The sequence below is a fragment of the Convolutriloba macropyga genome, chromosome 14 (assembly GCF_964194025.1).
Source record: "Convolutriloba macropyga chromosome 14, txConMacr16.3, whole genome shotgun sequence".
Lineage (NCBI taxonomy): Eukaryota > Metazoa > Xenacoelomorpha > Acoela > Convolutidae > Convolutriloba > Convolutriloba macropyga.
The window spans coordinates 43,690,358-43,715,124 of record NC_134481.1 but is presented as its reverse complement, the minus strand read 5'-3'; the positions used below and the strand labels follow the sequence as shown (position 1 = coordinate 43,715,124).

The window sequence follows — 24,767 nt, the reverse complement described above, 5'->3', positions numbered from 1 at the left end:
TTAAGTACTAAAACTGCCAGAACAAAAGATGTCGGAGAACGAACTGAAGGTTTCCCAACTCGAGTGTTTTCAAAATTAAGAGCTGCTGTCCGAAATGCTACGAAGATTCACCTGAGGTATACCATATCATCACTGGCCTGCTGGAGACCAGTAGAAATAGGAAACTCTCTGGACATAATACTATCAGCGCAACACAACCTCCCTGCACCGATATAACCGCGCTCCCTACCCTTTCCCCAAATATTGATAAGTTCACCCCTGATCCTCTTAACTTGGGAATATTAATAACCTACTACCGCACTCTTTATGCAGAACGATCGCCTCGTTGCAGACACTTATAGGAAAAAAATTTGATATCTTTATTGCTTTTTATATTTAAAATTAGACAACAGGATCAATTCATAACAACCAGATGAAATCCCGCTTAGATTACCCACCGAACATAGCCGGCAGATTGCCCGAAAAGAGCCGCCGTTGACGCGATTGATGCGCATCGAGACTGAAACAAAAAAAAGGACGAGACAAATTGACCGATTTTTGGTTTTTTCTCACCGTAAAAAGGTGTTGTAATTTGGCGTGCAGTTTCAGTTAGATTCTAAAACCAAAATTAATTCAGCTTCCAAACTGATCACTAATAAACTTATTACCGATATCAGTTAGCAAACACTTTAATGAACTTTGATAACTTAATTCTCAATGACTTAATGACCGCGCTTTATCGATTTATCCCGTCGCTTTTGATTTTGCTCTTTTCACTTTGACCGTATTCACTAGATTGCTTTATTGAATGCGTGAATGAATTTAAAATTTATTTAGTTGAACCAGTGAGTGAAGTAAGTCGGAAGTCAAACATGAAAATCGTGCCTTATGTAAAACGAAAAACGTGATCAAAAGGTAAAGCGAATTAGAAAACATAGCAGGACAAGTCCTGACGTACAATTCAAAGAATTTTCATTGACTAAACAAAAACTAGACCTAGAACGGACTATGAGTGAATTGGGAAAACCATTTTTAAAAAAAATCAAAGAAATTTGAAAAAAAAACTGAAAATCAAATTTCACGCCGCAAAACCACTCGCTTTCCGCTCCACTTCCTGCTTCTGCGTGACCAAAATCACTACTCCTATTTGACTTCAAAAATCATGAAAATGTGTGAACAGATCGGGCGCTGTGTGAAAAAAAGACTGCGCCCAATACAATTCAAATTCTGTGAATTGTAAAGGAGAGCGCCTAAATATTAGCCGTTGAGAGGCTGACGGCGGCTAATTACGACCAAAATAACTTTAAAAATCCTAAATACGGTTCAAAGCACGACTTTTTTGCACCTCGTAGCTTCTTTATCCAAGCCCTAAATTATCGGATGAAAACAATTGTTTGATTGAGAATTTCTAAACTACAAGGAAATGGATAAATATATATACAGTGAAAATCAGGAATCATAAAAATTATTCAATCGCAATTCGTAGGAGCTTTCTTCCCTGGTTCGCAGAAATAGACTAAGTCTTTCTTCTCGCGTCGTATATTCTGATTCAACTTAAAGTTGACAAACACTCCCGTTTCTTTGTACAACAAGTACTGTTTGAAGAACAGTCTGTTCATTTCGCTCAACTGGAGATTTTCATAATCGGCTTCTGGTACCCATTTGCACTCGTGCACCTCGTATTCGGATGCCGTGATTGGCTGGTTGTCTGTGTCTGTGGCCGTTAAGAGACAACAGATGTAGATGTCCGAACAACCCCAGCGGAACTCGTGCATGTGACGGAATGCTAAGATACCTGAAATATAAAATCTCATCTCAAATTATTCCCAGTGCATATTTCAGCCAAAATGGTGAAGTGTCTAACTTAAAACCTATGGCTGCGCGGGCAGGTTACGCTGCTATCGAAAATCAAGGGAGCTCAAATTAAGGTCAATTACTAACTTCAAATTATTAATCGACTTAGAATAAGTACATTTCTCAAGCCACTACAGCACTCGGGGTCTTCCCAAAATGCAGTCTTGTGATTGTATAACCTTGTCGTAGCGTTGAAAAATAGACAATTTACATAAGTTTTTTTAAATTACTTATGTAGGTACTTACGAGAACAATAACTTCTATCAAATCAAAGCAATCATATCAAATCTATTTTTCTAGAACTCTTAGAACTTAATATATTCCAAATTAGTACAAGCGTTTTCAACCAAAATCGTCCACAATAGCTTGTATACAGAACTTATTAAAATTCTCGTTCATGAATAAAACTGAGAAGCTTCAAGGTGACCTTTGAAAGTAGCAGAGATGCCCGTTTCCTCTTTAACCTCCCTCTCTACAGCTGTGGAGATGTTTTCTTTCGGATCCACATGACCACCTGGCAGTTTCCAGTACTTGGAGTAGACATTAGACAGATCGCCCAGGTATTTCTCACGGATGCAAAGAATCTCCCCTTTCTCGTTAACCACCAAGCCACCTAAGCAAAACGAACGGTTATTTTTCGTTTCACACCGATTAAATTAACTGCCTTATTCTAATTTATCTTCTCACAGTCTAACGCCATTTCAGCCCCGCAAACTTTTCACCCCAAAGCCTATGTATTCCTAATTATGATTGTTAACTGCGCTAACTAAATAAAAATCAAAATCGGGGTGAAATGAGAGAGGGTGATATTAATAGGCGTGGAAAGGCTGCACACCAAACGATCAAATACTGACACACGAAATGCTATGCGCTTAAAGATTTGAGATGTCTCAAATGTTGACTTGCAGAAATACGTTTTTAATCTAAACTTTTTCGACAAATGAAATGCAATAAACAAGACTTCAATGTTAAGTATTTTTACTTAGCATTACTTCGTTGAATTAAAAAGAAACCCAGCATACTTTCAAATCATTTCCCTCATGAGCCACTGCTAGCGATAAAAATGATACACAAGAAGGACAGGACCACTCCTGGCCTACAATAAAAAAAAAATCACTGATTAAAAAACTAGACATAGAATGGACAAAAAAGCATTGGGAAAACACTTAAAAATTCCCATCAAAAAATGAAATTAAAAAAATTCAAATTGCCGCATGTGAACAACAATCCAAAAAGTAAGTTTTCGTTCAAACAGCGTCTTCTCACTTAGTTTCAAAATTAGAAATAAATTCAAGCGGCGAAACCACTTGCTTGTACACTCCACTTCCTGTTTCGGCGTGATCAAAATCACGTCTCCAATTCGACTTGATTTTGTGAACAGACCTTACAAAAAGACAAGGACCCAATACAGTTCAAATTATTTGAAATGTAAAACAAAGCCTAAAGAATTCCGTAAACCACCTGAGCAGGAGACTGACCACAATAACTGACAAAACCAACTTGAACAAGCTTCAGCATATAGCATGAAATCTATCACAGTCGTTTCTATCACAGAAAAGAGGAAATCCAAAAAAATAGAACTCCTTATTCAAATCAATTTTTGAATTGTCAGTTCAGAATTATACAATATTTGTAACATTTTGACACAATCTTCTATTTTCTAATGTCAATTTGGTGCTGTACTTTCTTCCACTCAAATTGCTCAGAAATTTGTATTCATTGCCCGAAAGGGTTTCTGAGCGCAATTGTAGAAAAGATAGCTGAAAAATCATTAGACAACAATAAATTTTTTATCTCAGGAGTGCGGAAAAGACGCTTTTATCTCAAAAGTGCACAACAGCAGCTATCTGGATACGGGGTGCCAATGCGAATTATTTAGAAACCCTCAAAAAGTTAGTCAGAATCAAAATGAACTTCCTTTCAACATATCCAACAAAATACCCCCAGCAGATGCCAACGCTGATCCAGGAACATTGTTCCCAAAAAGAAGACCTGAACAAGACACTTAATAGCAAACAAAACAAATCCTTAAGAAACGTGTTTTTAAAATCAAGAAGAGATATCAAAAGATTTTCCTATCTTTAAATCAAAAACTTTAAACCTAAAAAACACAAAAAAGTTGAAAAATCTTCAAGAAAAAACTCCAAATCTGAGAAAAACAGAAGTTACCAAGAACCATCAGAGAGGTCTTTGTAACAAAACATTTAAACACTTACAAATGAATTTTTGAGCGTAAATGGGGGTGAGTAACTGAGGTTAAACCACCCTTCACACCACAAAACTGTCTCCACAAAACCATTTTTGTGGACTGCATACGTAGAAACTACTAAGGCGCACGGCTAGACGACAGCTGCTCAGCCACTCAATACCATCCGCATTTACCTATATATCCCGTTCTTGAGGATGAAAAATTAAAACCCTCGAACAAAAATCAGTGAAAAATCGGAAAAAATGCATTAAAAAAGACCATAGGACTAATATAACTGTTACAAACTTCATTTAAGAGGAATTAAAAATGCGTAAAACCAAAAACGGCAAAAGCAAAACTGGAGGGAAACAAAATTATCAAAGATGTCTACAAAACACCTGAAGGTCTTTTCCGTTTGCCGACCCCCCCCCCCCCCCGCTAAGTGGATACATATTATTTGCACACACCAGACGCACGTGCGAAGTTTTGACATAATGAGCTGCTATGTAATGGCACGTGCGCTATAACCTTGGGGTGCGGGGGGGGGGGGGGCAAACGGAATACATCCATACTTGAAAAGCTCGAAACGTCTAGAAAATACCATGTGAATTTATTTTGCAGGCTATTGAAATCTTTTTGGTTTGCAAAAATCAGCTAAAACATAGCAAACAAATCTCGAAAAGCAAAATTTTCCACAGCTAATTTTCTGCTCTCTCAAAAAATCGGCATGGACATATTACTCTTTATCTATTCTTCAAATTCAGCAATCTGACCCAAACATTAAATTGCCACGTGCGGCATTGCCTGTTTTAAATACACCCCAACAAAACTATTTAACACCGTTAGTTTGCCATTTTTTCGCCAACTACTGAGAAACTGACATTTGTTTGAGGAGACTCATCTGACCCTATGGCAAAAGCAATGATACCGGCAAACTGACGTTGCTAAATTCGTAATTATGTTCTTGGGTGCAAACCGATGATGGGTATAAATCCCTTAAGTCTGTACTTCTACTACACTACTCTTTGATTCTTCAAGATTACTAATCGATCATGAATAGGATCTTTTCAGTTTGTGCCCCGCTCCCCTAGTTAAAGAGCACGTACTATTACATAAATAATCACTTTGAAAAAATATGACACATGCGTCTAAGGGGGGGGGGGTGCAAATAATATGCACCCACTGCGCTGGGAGGGGGGGGGGGGACAAACAGAAGATCTCATTAATAGAATCCCATCTTCATTTCGCTGGCATGTTAACTTTCAATTTGACGACGAGCTTAGACAAACAACACCTCTTCAGACAGTCTACAGAAGTTGCTTTCGAAAATCTGGAACCAAATTTTAACAAGGTCTTTGCAATCAGCACGACCTTAGCTTGTGGGCTCCCGTGACAACATACAAATATGATTAAAACAATTTAAATAACAAGGCCACGACAGAACTTACAAATGTAAAATTGAGAAAGCAGTAAAATGTAAAATTCTCAAGCTCTAGAGAGAAATTGACAACAGCGTATTTCAAGACAAATATGAAGACACTTGACATTTTCACACTTCAAGAGGTACTCGTAAGCTTAGCTAACCGACTCCTAGGATGTGATGGGCATAGACGGGGTGGCAGTCCTCTCTTTTGGAGTTGATCCACTTGCTCATCATGACATAGCCCTTCTGTGCATGGTGGAACTCGAAACCCGCCTGAACTCCGCTCTCCACTGCCCACGCGAAGCTTTTCGGAATCTATAAGTCAGTATTGATGACGCAAACATCTCATGGAAATGATTAAAATCTACGAAATAAAATAGCATTTGAGGAATATAATATATGAGGCAGATATAAAGGAGTGCATTACTTAATAGAAACTCAAGTGTGTTCATATAGAGAAAGGTCACTTTTCAGAAAGGTCGAACAAACTTCAGTCTTCTCTCTGTTGACTTCAATAATATTGCATACAGGCCCTTTTCAGCGTTTACAAAATATTTCTGCAAAGAATATTTGCTTATTGCAATAAAAACCGTTTCATCAGCTTGCTGAAAATTCGCATCTTTACCATAAACGCCTGGGTTCTTTATGTCGTCATAATCGCAAGACGACATAAAGACGTTTATGTCGTCTTGCGATTATGTTAAGTTTTTTGTGGAGAAATCGGGTTTTTTCAAGGACATGTTTTCAAGGACACTGTGACTTCTCGTTAACAAAGCCCGGCATTATAACAATCATAATCATCAAACTGGACGGAAGTAGCTGACTTCCAAAAAACTGTAGCAACAAAATCAAGCGAAACAAAACAAAACTGAATTACATAATTAATCAAAACCGTTCCGAAATAATAAGATCTAATTAACCCCCTTCTTCCCTTATTCAATAACACATGTATTCAAAGAACAAACAGCGGACTAACGTCGTGCGAAATGCTCCCAAACAACCCGCAAGCGGCTAGCTTTGGTAATAGCCAGATTGGGTTTAGCTGTGGCAAGCAGTAGGGTGCAATAAGAGTGGGGGGCAATGGTAGTGAGGGCGGAGTTAAGCGGGACCGGGGGGAGCTTTCAAACCACCAAAACTGAATTTTGCACTATGATTTTGTATCTTCTGGGTTGTTTTGATTAATTGCGCACTTAGAGTCTAAGAGAGCTGCATCAACTGAGGACTAAAAATCAGATGGTCAGATGAAAAATTGACTAGGCCTGAACTTTCACGAAGGCCAAAGGACCTCGCATAATTGCTACAAACTTCGTTTGAGAGCAATTAATGAACAATACCACACGGTTGTTATGGTCATCGAGAATTTATTAACCTAGAGGCGAAGGGGAATAAAAACCGTGTGGTAATGTCTTCAATGAACTCTTTGCTATTATTATAGTTGCATAAATTACACCACATTGCAATTGATTATAGACAATCACTTTCCACAGAGCCTACATAGTAACGAGACCTGATTAATCAATTTTTGATGGATGCTCTCACCTTGAGCCAGACTCCTTCTATTTTATGCTTCGGGTACTCTTGTAAACAGTGTTTGAGAGCCTCTGTTAAACCAACAGCGTCCTTTGATGCAATCAACGAAGCAGCCGCCTGAAACAGACAATCAGATTACTGTTGATTAACAATTATTAAGAAATCAGAACACTCAAGGTTATATAAAATCATGGGTTGTTGAAAAAGAATTAACGCATCTTTAAGAAAAAAAATAGTGTATTAGAAAGGAGTGGCGGGACAACGAAAGCACGTTTCCAAAGCAGAAAACGCTTTCAGTTGCTTTAAACAAAATGAACAAAAAAATCTGGATCGGTGTACTCCCTGGGTATTATATATCCAGGATTAACTATTATCATGTGCTCAAATAATATGTATTCGCTAGTGGTTGTTCATTTTGGTTGAAAGCAATTCTAATTGATCAAATTGATTTGTTTACTCGGGTAAACTCTTTCAAATAACAACTTTTCTAGCAAGAACGAATACGTTGCTGAATTAACGATGGTTGTTCACAGCATTACAGCTTCAACATTTTAGCGAACGAAATTGTGCTGAGCACCTATTACAATTTAACGATTTTGCTGTTTTTTTATTATTCACTATTGGATAGCTTTAGCGGTTTTGATCTTCGAATGGGTGAGTCGAAAATCACTTTCGACAACTGAAGATCTCCTCTGGTAAAAACTTTATTTCAGTAATACAACTGTTTATTAGAGAGCAACTATTTTGTCTGTTACAATTTTAATATCTTGTTATTTACATTCAAATATAGGCAAATATTAAACAGATTTTTCCAAAGTTGATTGGAATTCAGTAGTAAAGTTCAATTATGTAATAAAGTGAACAAAATGATGGCATAATAAGAGTTAGTTAAATAACAGTAAAAGGTCAAGTTTGAACTTGGGTTTAAGCTACGTCATACTCCCCTCCTCAGGGAGACTTCCGGGCTCGAAAAATTTCGGTATCCATCATTCAGCGACGAAGCTCAAATCCGTAAAAGAGTAGAAGCTTGCCACAGTTCCATACCAGTTAGAAAGAATAAATGCGAGTAGAAAAGAATAAATGATCGTCCAACAATAGTAGCATATGATAAGATCAGAAGAAATTGCTCCACTCCAACCGAATAATAGTTAATGAAAAAGTGATCTGTCGCAGTATAGGAGGAACTATTGGTCTGCTGCAAGGGTACTCCAATTCTTCTTCAGTTTGGTAGTGCACATTATACTTTACAATACAACTGCACTAATTCAGAGATCAGTTTCAATGCGTTGAGAACAAGTTTATGAGAGACATGGGTCTGAATTTGATTCTACGGTTTTGTTCAACGTAGATAATGATGTGCGTGAGCCAGATTTACTTCTCGGTCTAGTGGCTTCAGTCAGGATGTGATAGTTCTCTTTCCATTTTTGTGGAATGGCATCAGCAGTAATGTTGTCCTTCACACTTATGACTGGTTTGACAGCAATGTCATCATTTTGTGATTTGAGGAATGAAGGAACAAATTTACGAATGATCTTAAATCTGTGATAAAGATAGAGAAACAAAATGTGTAAAATGATGTTCCCAATGAAAACAATAACTGTAAGCGACAAAGACATCTTTAATGGGACGTATTCTTTGAATTCAGACACCAGTGTAGGCTTTAACGTTCTCATATCAGCAGTGATTGGTCTCGCAATCTGAACTAAGTCATCACTTGACTTTATTATTGGGCTTCGAATCAGCTCTGCTCTCACTTTTCTCAGAAGCTCTACTCCCGCTGTTGTTCGAGACTCAAAGTAGGGCATCTGATCGATTTGTGGAATTTCGCTCATCAAATGCTCCAATGGGTCTGGTAGCTTAACGTCGATAAGTTTCGCTTCAACTCGGTCGGAGCTCTCAATCTTCAAATTTTCTCCAACAATTATTTGATAGTTGCATTCGACTGTTATAATGCATATCTTGCATCCCGGAATTATTCTGTTCCATGACTTATGTACAGAATCATGATGGTACTCACGCATTTCATAAGAATCTGAAGCCGAAGTGATTAGCCAAATGCCGCATCCTAAATTGGCAGCATTCGCTTGCGTAGGAAGGTAAAATACTTCCGTGTCGCAAGTCTCCGCTGCTTTTAGGGTCGAACTAACGAAGAGGGTTGCCAGGCAAGAAGGATGATTCGTTTGGGTAGCGATAGTCTCATGGCATATTCGGTATCTAGCTGATCCTAGACATGCCTCAAACTGATATTTTGAAGTGTTACCGATTCCATTTGATCCTCTGATATGGCAAGATAGGGCGCTTCGATGACCCATCGGATTGCCATACGAGGTTCTGGCTGTGGCATCGGAACTATTTGGGCCTGGCACGTAGAAAAAACAGTTTGTCGCGAGGCCAACGGAATGGCAAGTGTAAGAACTAGTCCTTCATCCAAAGTCACGACATCTCGAAGAAGTTTTGCGTCATAATATGATAATAAATCTGTTGGGGGTATGGCTAAGGACAATCTGCTACCACCTAAAGACTGGTCAGCAGCGACAGATTTCAGTATAGCAAGTAGAGACTCCTTGGTACCTTGTGTACCAAGGACATTGGTAAATGTTGTTGTAGTAACGTAGGGATGGCATTTAGGACATTCATCCGATACGTGCAGAGAGCTGTTCTATAGTTTTTGAGGTCCGCATAGAGCATTGAGAGAAGAGAAGCTGCTGTGTCGAAGTTGAAATTGAGCTGTTGGTTCGAGAACAGCATTTGGGTGCAGTCTCGTAGAATGTGAAAGTTGCCCTCGAAAACGTTAAATTGTTCCTCTATAATAGCCCTATTTTTGTTCTGTGTCTCTGTGATCTGCTTTTGTGTCTCTCTAATCTCTTTCATTTCATTCCCAACTAAGAAAAACTTTCCATCAGTTGCAGTTTTTATCTGCATTACGTAGTCCGTCAGTGATGAAGTGAAACTGTATAGTCGATCAATATTAGCTGCATTCTCTTTAGCTCTGTCCTGGCATGATCCAAAAATGCCAGAGAGACCGCATCCGCCTCCATTTCCCATGAGGACACCAGAACCAAAGAGCCCTATTCCAGCCATAGCAGCGACTGCGACATGTGCTCCTCGTTTAACTCGGTTGTTTGTTCCTCTGATTTCATCACTGTTTTGGAGAAAGGTTGAAGTTTCGTTTCGAATGAGTTGAACATCCAGACGCGACTTTTTGACTTCTTTCTCTATCTTTGACATGATCCAATTAACATTGAAAGATGAGGCATTTACATTAAAACTAGATTAGAAATCAAGTGGGCAGTGGATAGATGGTAATTTCCACATGTCATTTAGGCGTCTGAGTAATGTATTCAACTCTGGTTTTAAGGAAAAGTTGTACGATGAAAATTGAACCATGAATTGAACTGGTACGAACTTTTCGGCCAGAAGAATTTTCGTTTCTTCGTTGAAAATAATTCCTTTTTCGAGTAAATCATCAAAGTTGCGCTCTTCTGCTGTTTCAGCTGTACGAATGCAGAATAAGATGAAATTAAGCATCAACGCGGCAAACTTCATCTTTCTAAACATGTGAATAATTATGAGTTTGTGTTTCAGGAATGGAGTTTTATGGCAACTGTTACAGGTTTTAGTATGAGAACAAATATACGCATGTTTGTAAAACATTATTTTCAGTAAACAGTACCGCCTGTGGCATTAGGTTTAGGAACTTTTAGGTGAGAGTCATGTATATTTGTAGTATAACAAACTCAGTTTAAATCTGTATCGCCGACTGTGGCGTTAGGTGTAAAAAACTGTTTTGTTAGTTTGCTCCTTAATTTTGACAGTTCACACCTCGCTGCTCGGTTGTGAGTGGTGGAGGGACGTTACTTGTAATTGTGATAGTGTAATTGTTTTCTATTGTATTTTTATCCGGTGATAGTACAATAACTTGCTTCTTATGCTCAATTGTTGCAAAATTATGTGTCAGCCTCAATGCGTCGTAGTTTTTTGCCAAGGTTAGTGTTTCCAAAGTGTCAAAAAGGTGAAAATCTATTTCAGAGACGAAATGGATAGAACCCTTATGTTGAGAAGTATAAATTTTATCAAAAATGGCAAGAAGTTAGGAAAGGAGGCTGCCTTGACTTCGCAAGTGGACCGCGATTGTTGGGCGAAGCGGTTCAAGCGCTCTTATTTAAACAGTGAAGGCGCGTTAGAGAGTGGCGGGAAAGAAGTTGCAACCGTTAAGAGCGTTGCGGAAGTGCTCGATGTTGCACATGTTAAGAACGGCATTCACCATGACCAGATAAAACCAATGGTGACGGCCTTAACAGCGGCAGGCCTATTTCTTCCACCTTACACCGGAGGCCTTGAGCAAGCAGTAAAAGAGTAAGTTTGTTGTGCTCCCTTGCTTTTTAGTGGCAACTAGGTTAGGCGATTACTAAAATGCGGTGTCTGATGTTTGTAGGTATAAACGATCTTGTCCAACTTGTTACAAGGATAATCATCGATACGATAAGTTCCTTGTGACGAGTTTGAGTACACGTCGGCGACAAGACCTTTGTACCGCGCTAGATTTAGAATGGACGGCAAATCTTAGCGGGCACACAACGGATCCAGTTGTGCTGGGAACGCCGGATCTAGGTGTAAAGACAACAAAACTGGCCGATGAGTACGGCCTATTTATGTTTGCCAGTGTTTACTATTTGCTAACTGGCGAGATATCAAGTAAGAACAGTCTCTCAGCTATTGTTTGACATCTTTGTGTCTTCCTATCGATCTCTTCTGTTTTTTGTTCTTAGAAACGAACGGTAAAGAAATGAAGAAAGCGAAGTGCTTTCGCTTGCGCCAAGCAAGTGGGCACAAAGTCATGCAAAATTTCAAGGCTTTCGAAGAATTGTGCCTTCATTGGCTTGATTATCAGCTCAATCCGTTCGAAATTCACGATTCAATGAACGGCACGGGACCTGTGGGAGACCACTGGGTAAATGTTTAACTCAAACTTTCACAAAAATGCTTGGTCTAATTTTTTATCTTGGTCTCATTTAGTATTTGGCGTTGGCATATCTGATGGATGTAGACATCTGCGTCTACTTCGACTATGGCAACGATAATTCGGTCTGGGTCAGATACCCTCATAGTCTAGATTCACAGAACAACCACTCAGCCTTGCTTCTAGTGAACAAGCACATACGAGGGAGAGGGTATCACTGCGAACCTTTAATTGATGTGCCAAATGCTGAGTTAGTAAAAAATTCATCTTTTTCCATCTTTTTTTGAAAATCAACGTTTTTTTATCTCTTTTTTTGTTTTTAGCGTTGACAATGAGTTCGATTCTCGCCTAGTAAACGGCGAAATAGGTCCTCGAGCTGCAAAAAGGCTGCGGACCGATAAAGACTAAAAACTCACAAAAATTTCATTGTTGGCATTCATTTATTTCCAAGCAGTTGAGTAAAGAAATGTTTGAAACTCATTGGAAATTTGCGGTTACTGTAGTGTTTGATCGTAGTTATGAAATCTGATATTAATTATTTCAAATATTGTCATTTTTTAAAAAAAATTGTTATCTGTCATTTTCATGCAAAATCCGCCATCTGGGGTAGGTTTGGAAAAAAAATGTCAAAAGTTTGCAAAAAGAGCATTGCCAATAAGTCAGATATGACCAGAAAGGATGTTTGTCCCCCCCCTTTTAGGGGTCTGGAACCAATTTTTGAAATAGAAAATTGACATTTTTGATTTTTTTTTCAAGTTTGGTCACCTTAATTTTTTCGAAGTTTCTTGAAGTAAGAAAACAAGACGTCCCTATGAAAAGTGCACCAATCGAAGTAACGAATGTGTTGCACTGTTTTGCACTTTGTTTTTCTAATGGAAAACTTTTTTTTAATGAAAATGTGTAATTCAATTGGTAAGGAAGCCAATTTTTGCAAAATAATTTTGCAAACATAAGGCCAATGCAGTCCTGCAGAATAATCAGATTGCTGTATAGCAAGTTTTTTAATGTTTTTGTCTTTTATCTTAAGCTTCAAAGTAGATAAACATGCTGCTAGAGATGGGTAACTTGTTCGTTCGAATGCTGAATTTTTGGTTATCAAATTGAACACAGTCCGGTTTTTGATGTTGTCAAAAACAGAAATAACAGATCCTATTGAACACTGACTTGTTAGGTGATATAGGTTGCTGTGGTTTAAATTAATATTCATTTGCTTTAACTTGTCTAATAAATTATCAATAGATGTAGTTTGGACTACAGTGTCATCAAATTGTTCAATGCTTGATTTGTGATAAAAAACTCTCAGACGACTTGCTTGTATATTACTAATATTACTGGAATTGGTTTGTTCTTTGGCTTTTCTGAAACTAGATCTGCAACCAACAGCTAGTTTTGTTATTGGTGAAACTTCCTTTGATGACGTTGTTCTAGGAGTCGAAGTACTGGGTCCAGGTGCTTCAGTTTCACCTAATTGTTGATTTTCCACTTCTTTGCTTCTTTTGATGTCAAGTTTTGTCGCTCTTGATTCAGCTGCATCAGGATTTTTGAATAGACGTTCCATGTTTTTTCTATACGACTGCTTAATTTTACTTTGTTTTTTAAATGCGAAGGTGGAATCAACATCTTCCCGTCTATTGTACGAATCATGTGCGGGTGATCTTTAGAAGCAGGTGGTGGAGAACGTGTTCCTTTTTTGAATTGTACTTTTCGTGATTGAGTCTTTGATTGTCTTTCTTTGTCTTCAAATAAATTGCGTCCTGCTTCACACTTAATTGTTATTGGTGTTTCTGTTTGCTCGTACTCATCGGACTGTGACTCCTCTTGCGTATTGGCAGGCTCTGTCGTGGTTTGCTGTGGCTCTCTGTCTGCGTTTTGGCCGTTGAACTGTTCAAATTGTTCAGTTTCACTTTCATTATTTAGTTCTGGGAAAAATGGAAGTTCAACAAAGTTGTCTACGACTTCGTCATTTTCTTCTATTGGAATGTTGGCCATCTGCTCTCCTTGTAGGTTGCCCGCGTCTTCTGCCGGTTGAAAAGGCTGAGCAGGGACATGGGGAAATATTGGAGCTACAGCAGGTGCAGGCAGTGCTCCTGCTGCGGCTATTGGGAAAGAGAGTGTGACTGTTGCAGGTTGTTGCTCTGTTTGATCTTCTTGATTTTCTTGTGGCACGTCGTCAATAAAGTGGTGTTCAAGCAGTTTTGGAATTTGTTCATCGAACAATTCTGGTTCTTGTCTGTTTTTTCTCAAAAGAGGATCAGGAACTAATTTGTCCGGATCAATGTCATCAAGATCTGATGGCTTCACGTTTGGTGTATAGGGTCTAAGTCTTATACGGTGTACACATTGTGTGAACAAAGTGCCAACCTTCCGAATCAGGTAGTTTGAATTTGTGAGTACTCTCTCAATTCGATACAACGGCAGCCAAACAGTCATTGATTTATATCCAAAGTCAGATTGATTCATGAGCTTTGGGTTAAGTAGCAGGCAAAACGAATTAAGTGCTAGAGGGCTTGAAAGTGCTTTTTCGTCATAGTATGTTCGATACTTGAGATAAGCGTGTATTAATTTTGACTTATTCTCGGAGAATTTTTGCTGCATAGCATCTTGCAATTGGATAACAAAGTCAGATTTTGGATCAAGATTTTTCAAATTTTTATTGTTGAACCTCACATCCAAGGGCTTAATCGGTTCACGACCGTGAAAAATTGATGTGGGTGTGCAACATATTGACGAATAATATGAGGTATTATGAATGTAGGTTGCTAGAGGCACATATTTGTACCAGTTGGACCATTGTTCATTCGTATTGAGTTTAAGAATTCTTTTCAGCGCTCCGTGTGCTCTCTCAACAACACCTACAGATTGTGCGTGCTTAAGTGTGGCGTGTTTAAGCTTTACTTCAAGCAATTGTGCTAACTCGTGCATTAGATCGGATACGAAACTACTGCCTAAGTCTGACAAAATTGTATGTGGTATATAACTGTGTTGGAAAAATATTGATGTGAGCTCTTGTGCTACTCTTTGTGCGCTTACATTAGTGAGTGGTACAGCAAAAAGGTATTTCGAAAAAACATCAATACCAGTCAAAGCATACTTATAAACAGTTCCACGAAGTGGACCGACTAGGTCGATTTGAAGTATGTCCCGGGAAAGGACTGTAGTGATGATAAGGGTTGCAAAAATGTTTTTAGCGCTTTATTGGAAATGAGTTTTGTCTGTATACATGTTAAGCAATTTTTGACAGCATTAAGAAGATATTCTGTAAATCCAGGAAAATAAAATCTTTTTCTGAACTCAAAGGCAGTTCCAACTACTCCTATGTGTCCAGCAATTTTCGAATTATGCAATCTATAGATTACCTCTTTCCAAAGGCGTTTAGGCAGGCAGTACTGGTTGTACAGAACTTTGCCAGTGTCATCAAAAAACTGTCGATACAGTACATCATTTTCAATTGTTAGTCTATTGAATTGCTTAGCGTATTTTTTGAGTGCGAATGATGCGTACTTGATATCCTCAACAGTGTTATTTTGTTTCCAAAAGATAACACGCTTTATAACTTCATCTAATGATTGCTCATGTTTAAGGTCGATAGGATTCAAGCGTTCAGTCAAGTCGTGCAAAAAATCGCCAGGATCATGCATCAAAACTGCATTGAGTTCTGGAATTTTTGGTTTCAAACGAATCAAAGTTTGTATTTCATAGTCGTCGGTTTTTGAACTTTGCTCCTCAATTTGTCTTAAAATTCCATCTGGTATTTCAGATTGCTTCAACTTATCAAGCATTTCAATGCTGACGTTTGCTTTTTGTTCAAGTAAACACTCGATATTTGCCAATGAACTGAGTGATACGTCAGGCGTTTTGGCTGTTGACTCAATTTCTATCTCTCTAATTGGCATTCTATCCGTCAACTTTAGTTTCATTGTTTGCGATGGGTCAGTTTGCGACCTAGAAAGGAAATCGGCAGCGTAATTTGCTCTGCCAGGAATGTGAGCGATAACAAGGTTGTATGACAAAACACGGTCAAGAAAATTCCATAGCGACGGTCGAATACTTTTTGCTTGGAAAAATTGGGTTAAACTTTTGTTGTCAGTAAGGACTATTACAGCTTTTTCCGTACCCCAAAGATAATGAGAAAAATGCTCAAGGGCAAAATAAAAGGCAAGAAATTCCTTATAGTAGACTGAGAATTTAAGCTGAGCGTTATTAAACAGTTTTGAACCAAACGCCACTGGCGCATAAGTTTTTCTGTTCTCATTTTTGTTGTTTTTAACATAATCCTCAATCATCAGTACAAAACCAGTGCCAAAATAACTAGCATCGCAGAGTAGAACATACTGCAATCCTGGTTTAGCTAATCTTAACGTTAAATCGGTTGCTTTTACAAGATCGGTTTTGACTATTTCAAGATGTTTTTCGTGTTCCTCTGTTAAGACAGGTTCAATATCTTTTCTCAGTAGCTTGTAGAAGGGCATGAGTTTATCTCCCAAGTTGGGTATAAAATCACGCCAAAACTGGACAAAACCAACTAAACGCTTTACCTGTTTTGGTGTTCGGGGTAACTTGATTGTTTTGAGAAACTTTTCGATTCTTTTGGATTCTGGTTGTATACCTTCTGGTGTTATAATTTTTCCAAGAAACTTGACTTTTTGCGTGGCAAATATACACTTATTTGGTGAAAGTTTAAGACCTGATGTTCTTATGCATTCAAATATTTTTCTGAGACTTGGAATCAACTCATCAAAATTTTTTACTGCGCTTCCTATGTCATCCATATACTGAGTGCAGATGTTTGCTGCAAGACAAGAATCTAAATAGTGCCTGATAAATGAACTGAATCCTGTTACGGACTTGCTTAGACCTTGTGCTAAACACTTGTATGCATAGGTGCGAGAGGAAAAATTAAAGGCTAAAAGTTGGACTGAAAGATCATCCGCCATTTGAACACAGCGGTATGCCTGCGAACAATCAAGTTTTGTAAATAAGGATTTTCCTGCAAAGTGATTTGAAGCATCGCTGTTTGAGATTGGAAAATTACTATTTATATAGTCATTTCTTAACAGATGATTGATACGCCTTAAGTCAATAAGAATTCTCAGTTTGCCAGAATCTTTGCGTTGCGCAAATATTGGACTACTGTACTTTGAATGTGATAAGATCGTGATCAAATAATAGTAGTGCATCAATGCAAGTTCTACTGTGAGCTGATCTCTCAGGTGTATTGGCGTTTGTGGACTTTGAACATAAACACGAAGGTTATGCTCAGGTGTGAGTTTGATCTTTAACTCTGTGTTATAACCTACATCGAAACGGTGCTTAGCAAATATATCAGAAAATTCCACTAGTAACTTTTCTACCTGACATTTTTGCTCAAAGGTTAAAACAGAATTTTGCCAATCGAACTTTTCAAGAAAAAGGTCACGATCTTTTGCGTTATTCTTGGGGTCAATTTTTTCAAGATTTTGAAAGTGCAGAATTTGATCATAAATATCACGCTGCAAAGGAGACAATTTGTTGGGATTGTCACAGGTTTCAGGGGTCGGAAACCAAAGTTTTTCATATTCTGGTTTTGGTCTGGTTTGGTTCAGAGGCTGAAAGTTTTTTGTTTGAACAAGTTGATTAATTTCAGATTCCAAGTTTTCATGGCTTTTCATTTTTGCCAAAGCAATAAGCTGGGGGTCTACATTAACTAGCCTTTCTGTTTGTTTTTCATTCAAAATTTCAAAAAGGCGACCTGTGAATCAACACATAGGGTTATTTTGTGGTCAGTGATATTAAGTGCTGAAATGAAAACTACTTTTTTCATCTAATGTGCTCAAGGATGATGTTAGAGCTATTTCCTTTTCGTTTTCAAACTGAGTGCAAGGTATTATTACTCCACTGCAATTTTCTAAATTAGGAAAGCTCTTATCGAGGTAACATTCAAGCAATTGATGTGAATTGGGCTGTAGTTCGTGTTTTTTACTCAGTAATAGGGGAATATTCTTCAGTTTTTTAGATGTTTGCCTCCTTTTATCTTTTGGCTTGATTTCATTAAGTTGTATTGTCATTTCAGGTAGTTTTAATAAATTATAAGCCGGACTAATGTCGATAAAATTTTTCTTGAAGATAGGGTTTCCTAAAATGACGGTATTCATTGTTTGAAGTACTAAAAAACTATCACTGAAATGATGATTGCCAATTGTAAATTTTACTTTGACTTGCTGTTTTACTATAACTGGGGCACTTGAAGCTAACTTAACAGTGTTATAAGTGGAAGTTTCTACCTCAAAACAAATTTGCTTTTCCTCGAACTCATTTAATAAGGATAATGGGATAGCGTTTGAGCAAGATCCTGAGTCAATTAAAGCTCTTCGGCGAAGACTATCATCAAATTTTATTCTAACATAGGAGAGAGTTTCTCCTTCTAGAAGGATTACTGCGCAAATATTATCCTCAATCTGCATGTCTGGGTCTAGTGAAGTATTTACATGTAAAGATTGATTTGATGAGCTGGTATTTAATGGAACTTGTGGCTTATCTAGTTTTTTGAAGACCGTTGGAACGGAAAATTTGTTCCACCTCTGCGTCCACGTGATCGCATTGAGCAATTAGTTGCCAAATGATTTGGATAGCCGCAGATATGGCAAATGATTTGGGAATATTGAGTAACAGGAACATGTGACTCCTCAATTGGTTGAAAAACTTGAACAACTCGTTGCTCATTACTTGCTGTTTGTTGTTCTTGGATCAGTTGAAAGTTTTGCGGCGTTGTCGGCGCAAACTGTGGAGCATTAGGAGTATATTGGAAATTATTTTGAGCAGGGAATGAGAACTGGTCGTTGAAGTTATTGAAACCTCTGTATCGTCTCGATCTGCCATAGCCTCGAAAATTTCCTCGACTTCGGTAGTTTGAGTTGTTATATGAAACTCTTTGTCCACGGTTTGAGCCTCTAAAACCATTTCCCCGAACCGATTTCCGAAAATCTGACTTTGTAAAAAATTTTGCATCGAAACGTTTATTTTGCTCCTCGACTTGCTTACTCAAAGCGCTCATTTTATTTTCCATAGATTCCTGCGTTTGGCTAAGTTTTGATAAAGCATTTATCAAATTATCTGAAATTGTTGGATTCACTTCGTTAAATGCTCCGTCAATATAGTCCTCTTTTTTGCATAGGTCGTGTATAGTCAATTGCTTTCTATCCAAGAAGCATAAATTCTCAACTGTTGTGTTGTCTGGTTGTTCCAACAATTTTGCTCTAAGCCAGCTAGGCATACATTTTTTGAAAAAGCGCTTCGTCTGATTTTGTCTCTCTTGTTGTGCAAAACGTAAATTCTCATCATTTCTAGCATCTACGGCATCTTGAGCCGCCTGATCCGCTCCGGGTGGATACGCCTCGGGTATGGGATCAGGATAAGCTTTCAAAGTCATATTTTGCAAGGACACAAGAAAGTTTTCTGGTGAATCAGTTTTGGGGTCGAAACGAACGTTTTCTAACTTGATTACATGCAACTCTTGCAACTGTGGGTTGCAGAAATGGTTTCTTAACGCCGTTAAACTTAGGGCTAAACCATTGCGTGTCGCTTCTGGTAAAGTCTGGAAATATCTCAGATGCAATTGCAAAAAGTTAGCCTGTTGGGCTCCTACTACTGCTGCAACTCCTATAATGCTCCTCAAAAGATGCTCAAACTCTCGAAAACTTTCTTTATCTGTACCGCTGAACGGTTTTAAGGCAAAGTTAGGTTGTGCCATTTTATGTGCTCTAAGTTCAAATGTTTAAGCTTTGTAGTGTAGTTGAGTTGGTTGAGCAGTGGTTCGACTTGCCGAGGAATTAAGAATTTTTAGTGTAGTCTCTTGGCTTGATGGCCTTAGACTTATTTAGATTTAAGATTGAGCTACGTCATAACTATTAACAGCTGTTGTAAGACCTTAAAATATTTGTCAAATCTTAAAATATAAGCGTGGTCTTGTAAAATTTTGCATGAATCATCATAAAGATACAACTGTTTTACAAAAAAAACTTTTTTCATGAACTTTTCTTGACTGATTTATGATATTATTGGGATAAGTACTTACAAAGCAAACAAAATAGAGATAATTACTTCTGCTCAGCAGGTTCAGCGGTAATGGCATTGTAAATAAATTAAAATTTATATCACAATATATGCTATATATTTAATATCATACCAGAGAAAACGTCTTACCAGAGAAAAAGCGTAACTTGTAAAAGTCTTGCATAAAATCGGCGATCTTGTCAGAATCGAGCAACATTCTTGTAATATATTGAAAGAGCCGTAGAAGGTCGAATAAGGCTACAATTGCTGGCTCAAATCCGAATGGGGTTAAAATGAGAGTAAAAATTTTTAACAGCTACAACGATTTGAGCGTAGATCCGAAAACTCATCTCAAAGTTTTAACTCACGACCACTGTTCTCATTAGAGAATATAGGGCAAAAAACAGTTACGAGTGAAGAAGGACATAACTACTAACGCCTGGCGAATTGCTCTGGCGGACGGTTGGACGCTTGGCTTCGACGGTAGCTAGCTTCGGTTTAGGGAGGATAGTGGGGGGGGGGGGGGGGGGGGTTGAAATAGGAGCGAGGGCGAGGGGTGAAACTCAAAGAACCACACCCACACCATTAATTTATGTCTCCAAAACAGTTTCGGGGAAATGCATAGAGTCTAGTAGCCCAGAAGGCTCTAAAAAGAAATCAATGCCCTCTGGGTGTCACCTGTTAATTTCGTTTTTGTGAACGAGAAGGTCGGACAAAAATCGGTCAAGGCAATAAATCGCATAAAAACCGCAGGAACAAAAAATTGCTAAAAACTTGATCGCAGTTATCAGAATTAACTGCAAGGGGAAAAACATGTACAAAGTAAAAAAATAACCTTTACTTCCCATTTGTTTAAAATTTCTGCTGCCCTTTTTAACCAAAAAGTGCTTCCTCCCACTCGAAGTTTTTTGCATCAAATAGTTGCTCTCTCGCACTATCAAAAACTCATTTAACGTAAATTACAATATTAGCATTCATGAAGATAACCTTTTAATGACAAAAAATTTATCTGCGTAACATCACGGAATAAAAAACATATGCATGAGTACTTTTCCTGTACAGAGAAAGATTAGGTTGGTGCTATGATAACGTATAGTATCTCTGCTGAATACATAGCAGTAACATAGTGGAGCTCTCGCTCAAAACCTGATCACTAGCTAAGAAAAAGTAGAGACCGTTCAGCCTTTTTGAACAATGGTAAATGATGAATTTGTAATTGTTTCTCTTTGGATTGAGCGACACCCTCTGAGGCAGAGAAGCAGCTTCGAAGAAGAAAGAAACGGATCTGTTTCCGAATGACGGAAACAACGAGAGCATACTGCTCTTTGCACCTTTCGCTTACCTTAGGGAGCTATCCGTTTGGGAGCTTTTGTAGCTGTAGGTCCGGCGCTACCGGTGCAGGCAATCAATAGCGATTGAATGTGCTATGCTCCAATTCTATCACGGGTTATTTGTATTAAGATTATTTAAGACTCGTGATACTTGAATGAATCTTGCAAGCTTTTCGAACAAGTCTTTGCGGGGTATGAAGAGCTTGATAAAGATGAAGAAAAATGTTCTGACGAAGGTTTCTCCGATAGACTTGAGGCTTTGATGCCAAGTCTTGCATCATTATCCACAGAGGTTGCGTTACTTGAGGTCTTGCCTTCGATCACCTGAATTTGGCTCTTGATTTCAACGTCGTGCATATTTAGGAGACCGGCAACAGTGTCTCTGACAGTATTGTGACACAAATGTGCATTATCAGCTTTGGCGCATGAGTTAAAAAATTTTACCCCAGCCAAAATTGTAGCGTACACTTTTATGTTCCAAGCATCTCTCAGATATATGATATCCTTGAACTGTTGTTAGTTAAGATTGAAATAGTATTTTGAAAGCAAGTGTTAGCAAACCTAACTTGTGTTACCAAATCTGAAGTGTTAAAAAATTTCAACTTTTCTCAAGTATTGACAGAAAAACTAAAAATGTATGGCACTAAATCCATAAGGCGGAAACGAATTATGTTCTAACATACACCTAGAACCTTTCAAGCAAGCACCTAGTTTGGTGGAAGCAATTCGCGTTTTTCCGTCATTTTTGATTTCTGTATTCAGCATCTAATTAAAATTGAAAAAAAAATGACCTCAAAACATTTTCACTTTCATAATCCAATCTAAACTATTTCAAAAAAAACTTGCTTTTACTGTCCATATGATGAATGACATAAAACCAGATCAATATTACTAGAAAATGCTTGCACAAAAAGAACAAAAAATTGCCTTAAAATTTGAAAAATCAGTAGATGGCAAGAACGCACAAAAACCTTAATAATTCCGAAACATAAACCACAAACTATGGAGGAATTGCTTTCTTGAGACAGGCAAGAGGTTGGTTTTGATTGTAGTTTGCAAAAGAGGGGCAGAAAAGTGGAGAGGGGCTTCTCCTATGCTATGTAGTTCTGCTTCGTCGGTAGCTTCGATGAACCTTACACTTAGAACCTAGGAACACTATAAGAGAGCTTAACAGATACATAATTCCCCTGGGGCTTATATCCATTATTTAGCTTAGCATTAAGGCAGCCAGACATACTGGGTAAGATGGCAGGAAGCGGGTGAGGGTAGCAAAAGACAAAAATTAAAATGGCCTATGAACTGTTGCTTTTCCATTATTATTCAAACGTAGACATTCAGTCTACTGAGGCTCTAAAAGAGTGCAAAGAGTCAATAACTAGGGTTTTCTACATGATCATACGGTTCCCTACAGTGAGCGAAAGAACATTCTAGAAAACAAACTCAAGAAAAAATTTTGCATAAAAACAGCGTATATTGCCAGTCTCCTAGACGAAATACGCCACGATGTTCAAATCGAGCCTCATCTGCAGCCGCTCAAAGGCGAGACTTTCTCGAGTAATACAACCACTGTTGTTGATATTGCAAGACTTGACATCAAAGCCACAGGTCAAGGGGAACACTCCTTAGTCCGAACATTTTCGATGTTAAGATCTTCAACCCGCTGGCAAAATCTTGTCCGCAATGTTTAAAATTACCATGATACTATTTACAAAAAAGCGATATACGAACAACGCGTGCTTTCCGTAGACAATAGAACATTTAACCCGCTAGTTTTTGCCTCAATTGCCAGCGCGTGATCTACAGCTAGAAGAGCTCTCAAACAGACCACAACTTAAATCAGCGAAAAGCGCGAGGAACAGTACGCTGACGTCATTTCCGTTATTCGGCAAAAGATCAGTTTCGCTCTTCTTCAAAGCTGCTTTCTTTGCCTCAGAGGAAGTCGGTGGTTGCGAAAAAAAAACAAAACAACGGAAACTTCTGCCATAGTTCATGAGGGACGGCTGAAATGTTTCTAATGTTTTTTTTTCTTCAAGCTTACGCTCAAGTTTTGAATATGTCGCCCACTAGTTTTTGATAGTTATGTAGTTAACTATATTCTTTCTTTGCACTGGACAAATACTTGAGCCTAAATATTTTATGTTTTTCTTCATATTACGTATGTATATATGCCTATTTTGTAATTTTCACACATTTTTTCAATAGAAACATTTTGCATCATCAACTAATAAAACAAGCGTAATTACTCTGATGTGTTCTATTTAGATACTTATTTCATCAGTTCTGTTCGATCAAGTCTGTATATATACAGATAATTACAATTGATCCTTTTTCATTTTCCTACAAATACTCCTACAAAAGAGGAGCTGGGGAAAATCATAACCGTTGAAGCATCTTCTAATATACCGAGAACAAATATTTCAAGACACCGAAGAATGTATTCCATGAAAAAAATACATTTTCAATGATTGCACATGGAGGAATACAACTTCGCACAATTTTTTGACATCAACTTCAATTCGTTCATTTATTTTTATTTCATTACTTCACAATTTGAATTGCTGATGTTTCAACATCAGATTATATTCAACCCATCTGTTTCGATTGAAAAGAAACGATTGAAATTAATTCATGAATTTAAATTCTTGTGGAAAAAGCATCGCTTCGACAGGAAATTGTTTAAGATACTCAGATGACAGTGCCACTCTAACTTTCAGGAAAAAGTTGATGTATATCGTGAATAGTTATAGCTTTTTAGGTTAACTTTTTCAAATCTATATCAAGCCAAATTATGAAAAACAGGGATGGAAAAGGTATTTTAAAGTTAAATAACCTTGCCTTCATCTGCTGCCTCTCATCTATAGTAAGTTCCATACTATTGTAATAATTAAGCGTTCCCTGAATGGGCAAATGACTAAAATTTTCCTCCATCGTAGGAACTGCCGTTGGAAATATTGTTGAGGTAGATGATTGTGCAGCTTTGCAGATACGAAGTAATCGCGAATTATGCCGCAGACAATGCTTCAAAAACATCTAAAAATAACTGGTTGAATAGAGAACAAGCAGCTAGAAAAATTGTTTGCTTCATTTAAAAACCCAACTATCCAATCCAAACTTATGATTTTTGAGAGAAAGACCAATAGATTACAATAGATATTGTTACTTTCGGAGTGTTTTTTAAACTCACAAATCTGGTCGAAATCAAACTAAACAATGTATTCAAGAAAAACAACAAATCCGAAGCATGAAGTCACGTTCAATTCTATAGAAGGCGCCAGTCTTTACCGTTATAGTATTATATAACACCCTGTCCCCTTACTGTAAAAATAATGTGAAAGACACGTCCAATGCACCTTTCCTTGGGGGTAAACGGCCAATTCATGAGGGGGGGGGGCACAACAACGTTGCCCCGAAATACTTATGATCCCCCAGTTACAAATTATGTGTTATTATATAGCACCTACATGTAAAAATCAG

The 24,767-nt window shown here is 37.9% G+C and overlaps 1 protein-coding gene across 1 annotated transcript; it reads right to left on the bottom strand.

Annotated features, from left to right (window-relative positions):
- Positions 1–1,354: 1,354 nt before the first annotated feature.
- LOC142353463 (uncharacterized) lies at positions 1,355–24,409 on the bottom strand. The gene is made up of 5 exons (XM_075405716.1): positions 24,129–24,409; positions 6,984–7,091; positions 5,606–5,759; positions 2,261–2,446; positions 1,355–1,774 (listed from the first exon to the last, which is right to left on the bottom strand). The coding sequence occupies exons 1-5, from the start codon at positions 24,321–24,323 to the stop codon at positions 1,449–1,451; spliced, it is 969 nt and encodes a 322-aa protein (XP_075261831.1). The 5' UTR covers positions 24,324–24,409; the 3' UTR covers positions 1,355–1,448.
- Positions 24,410–24,767: the final 358 nt, after the last annotated feature.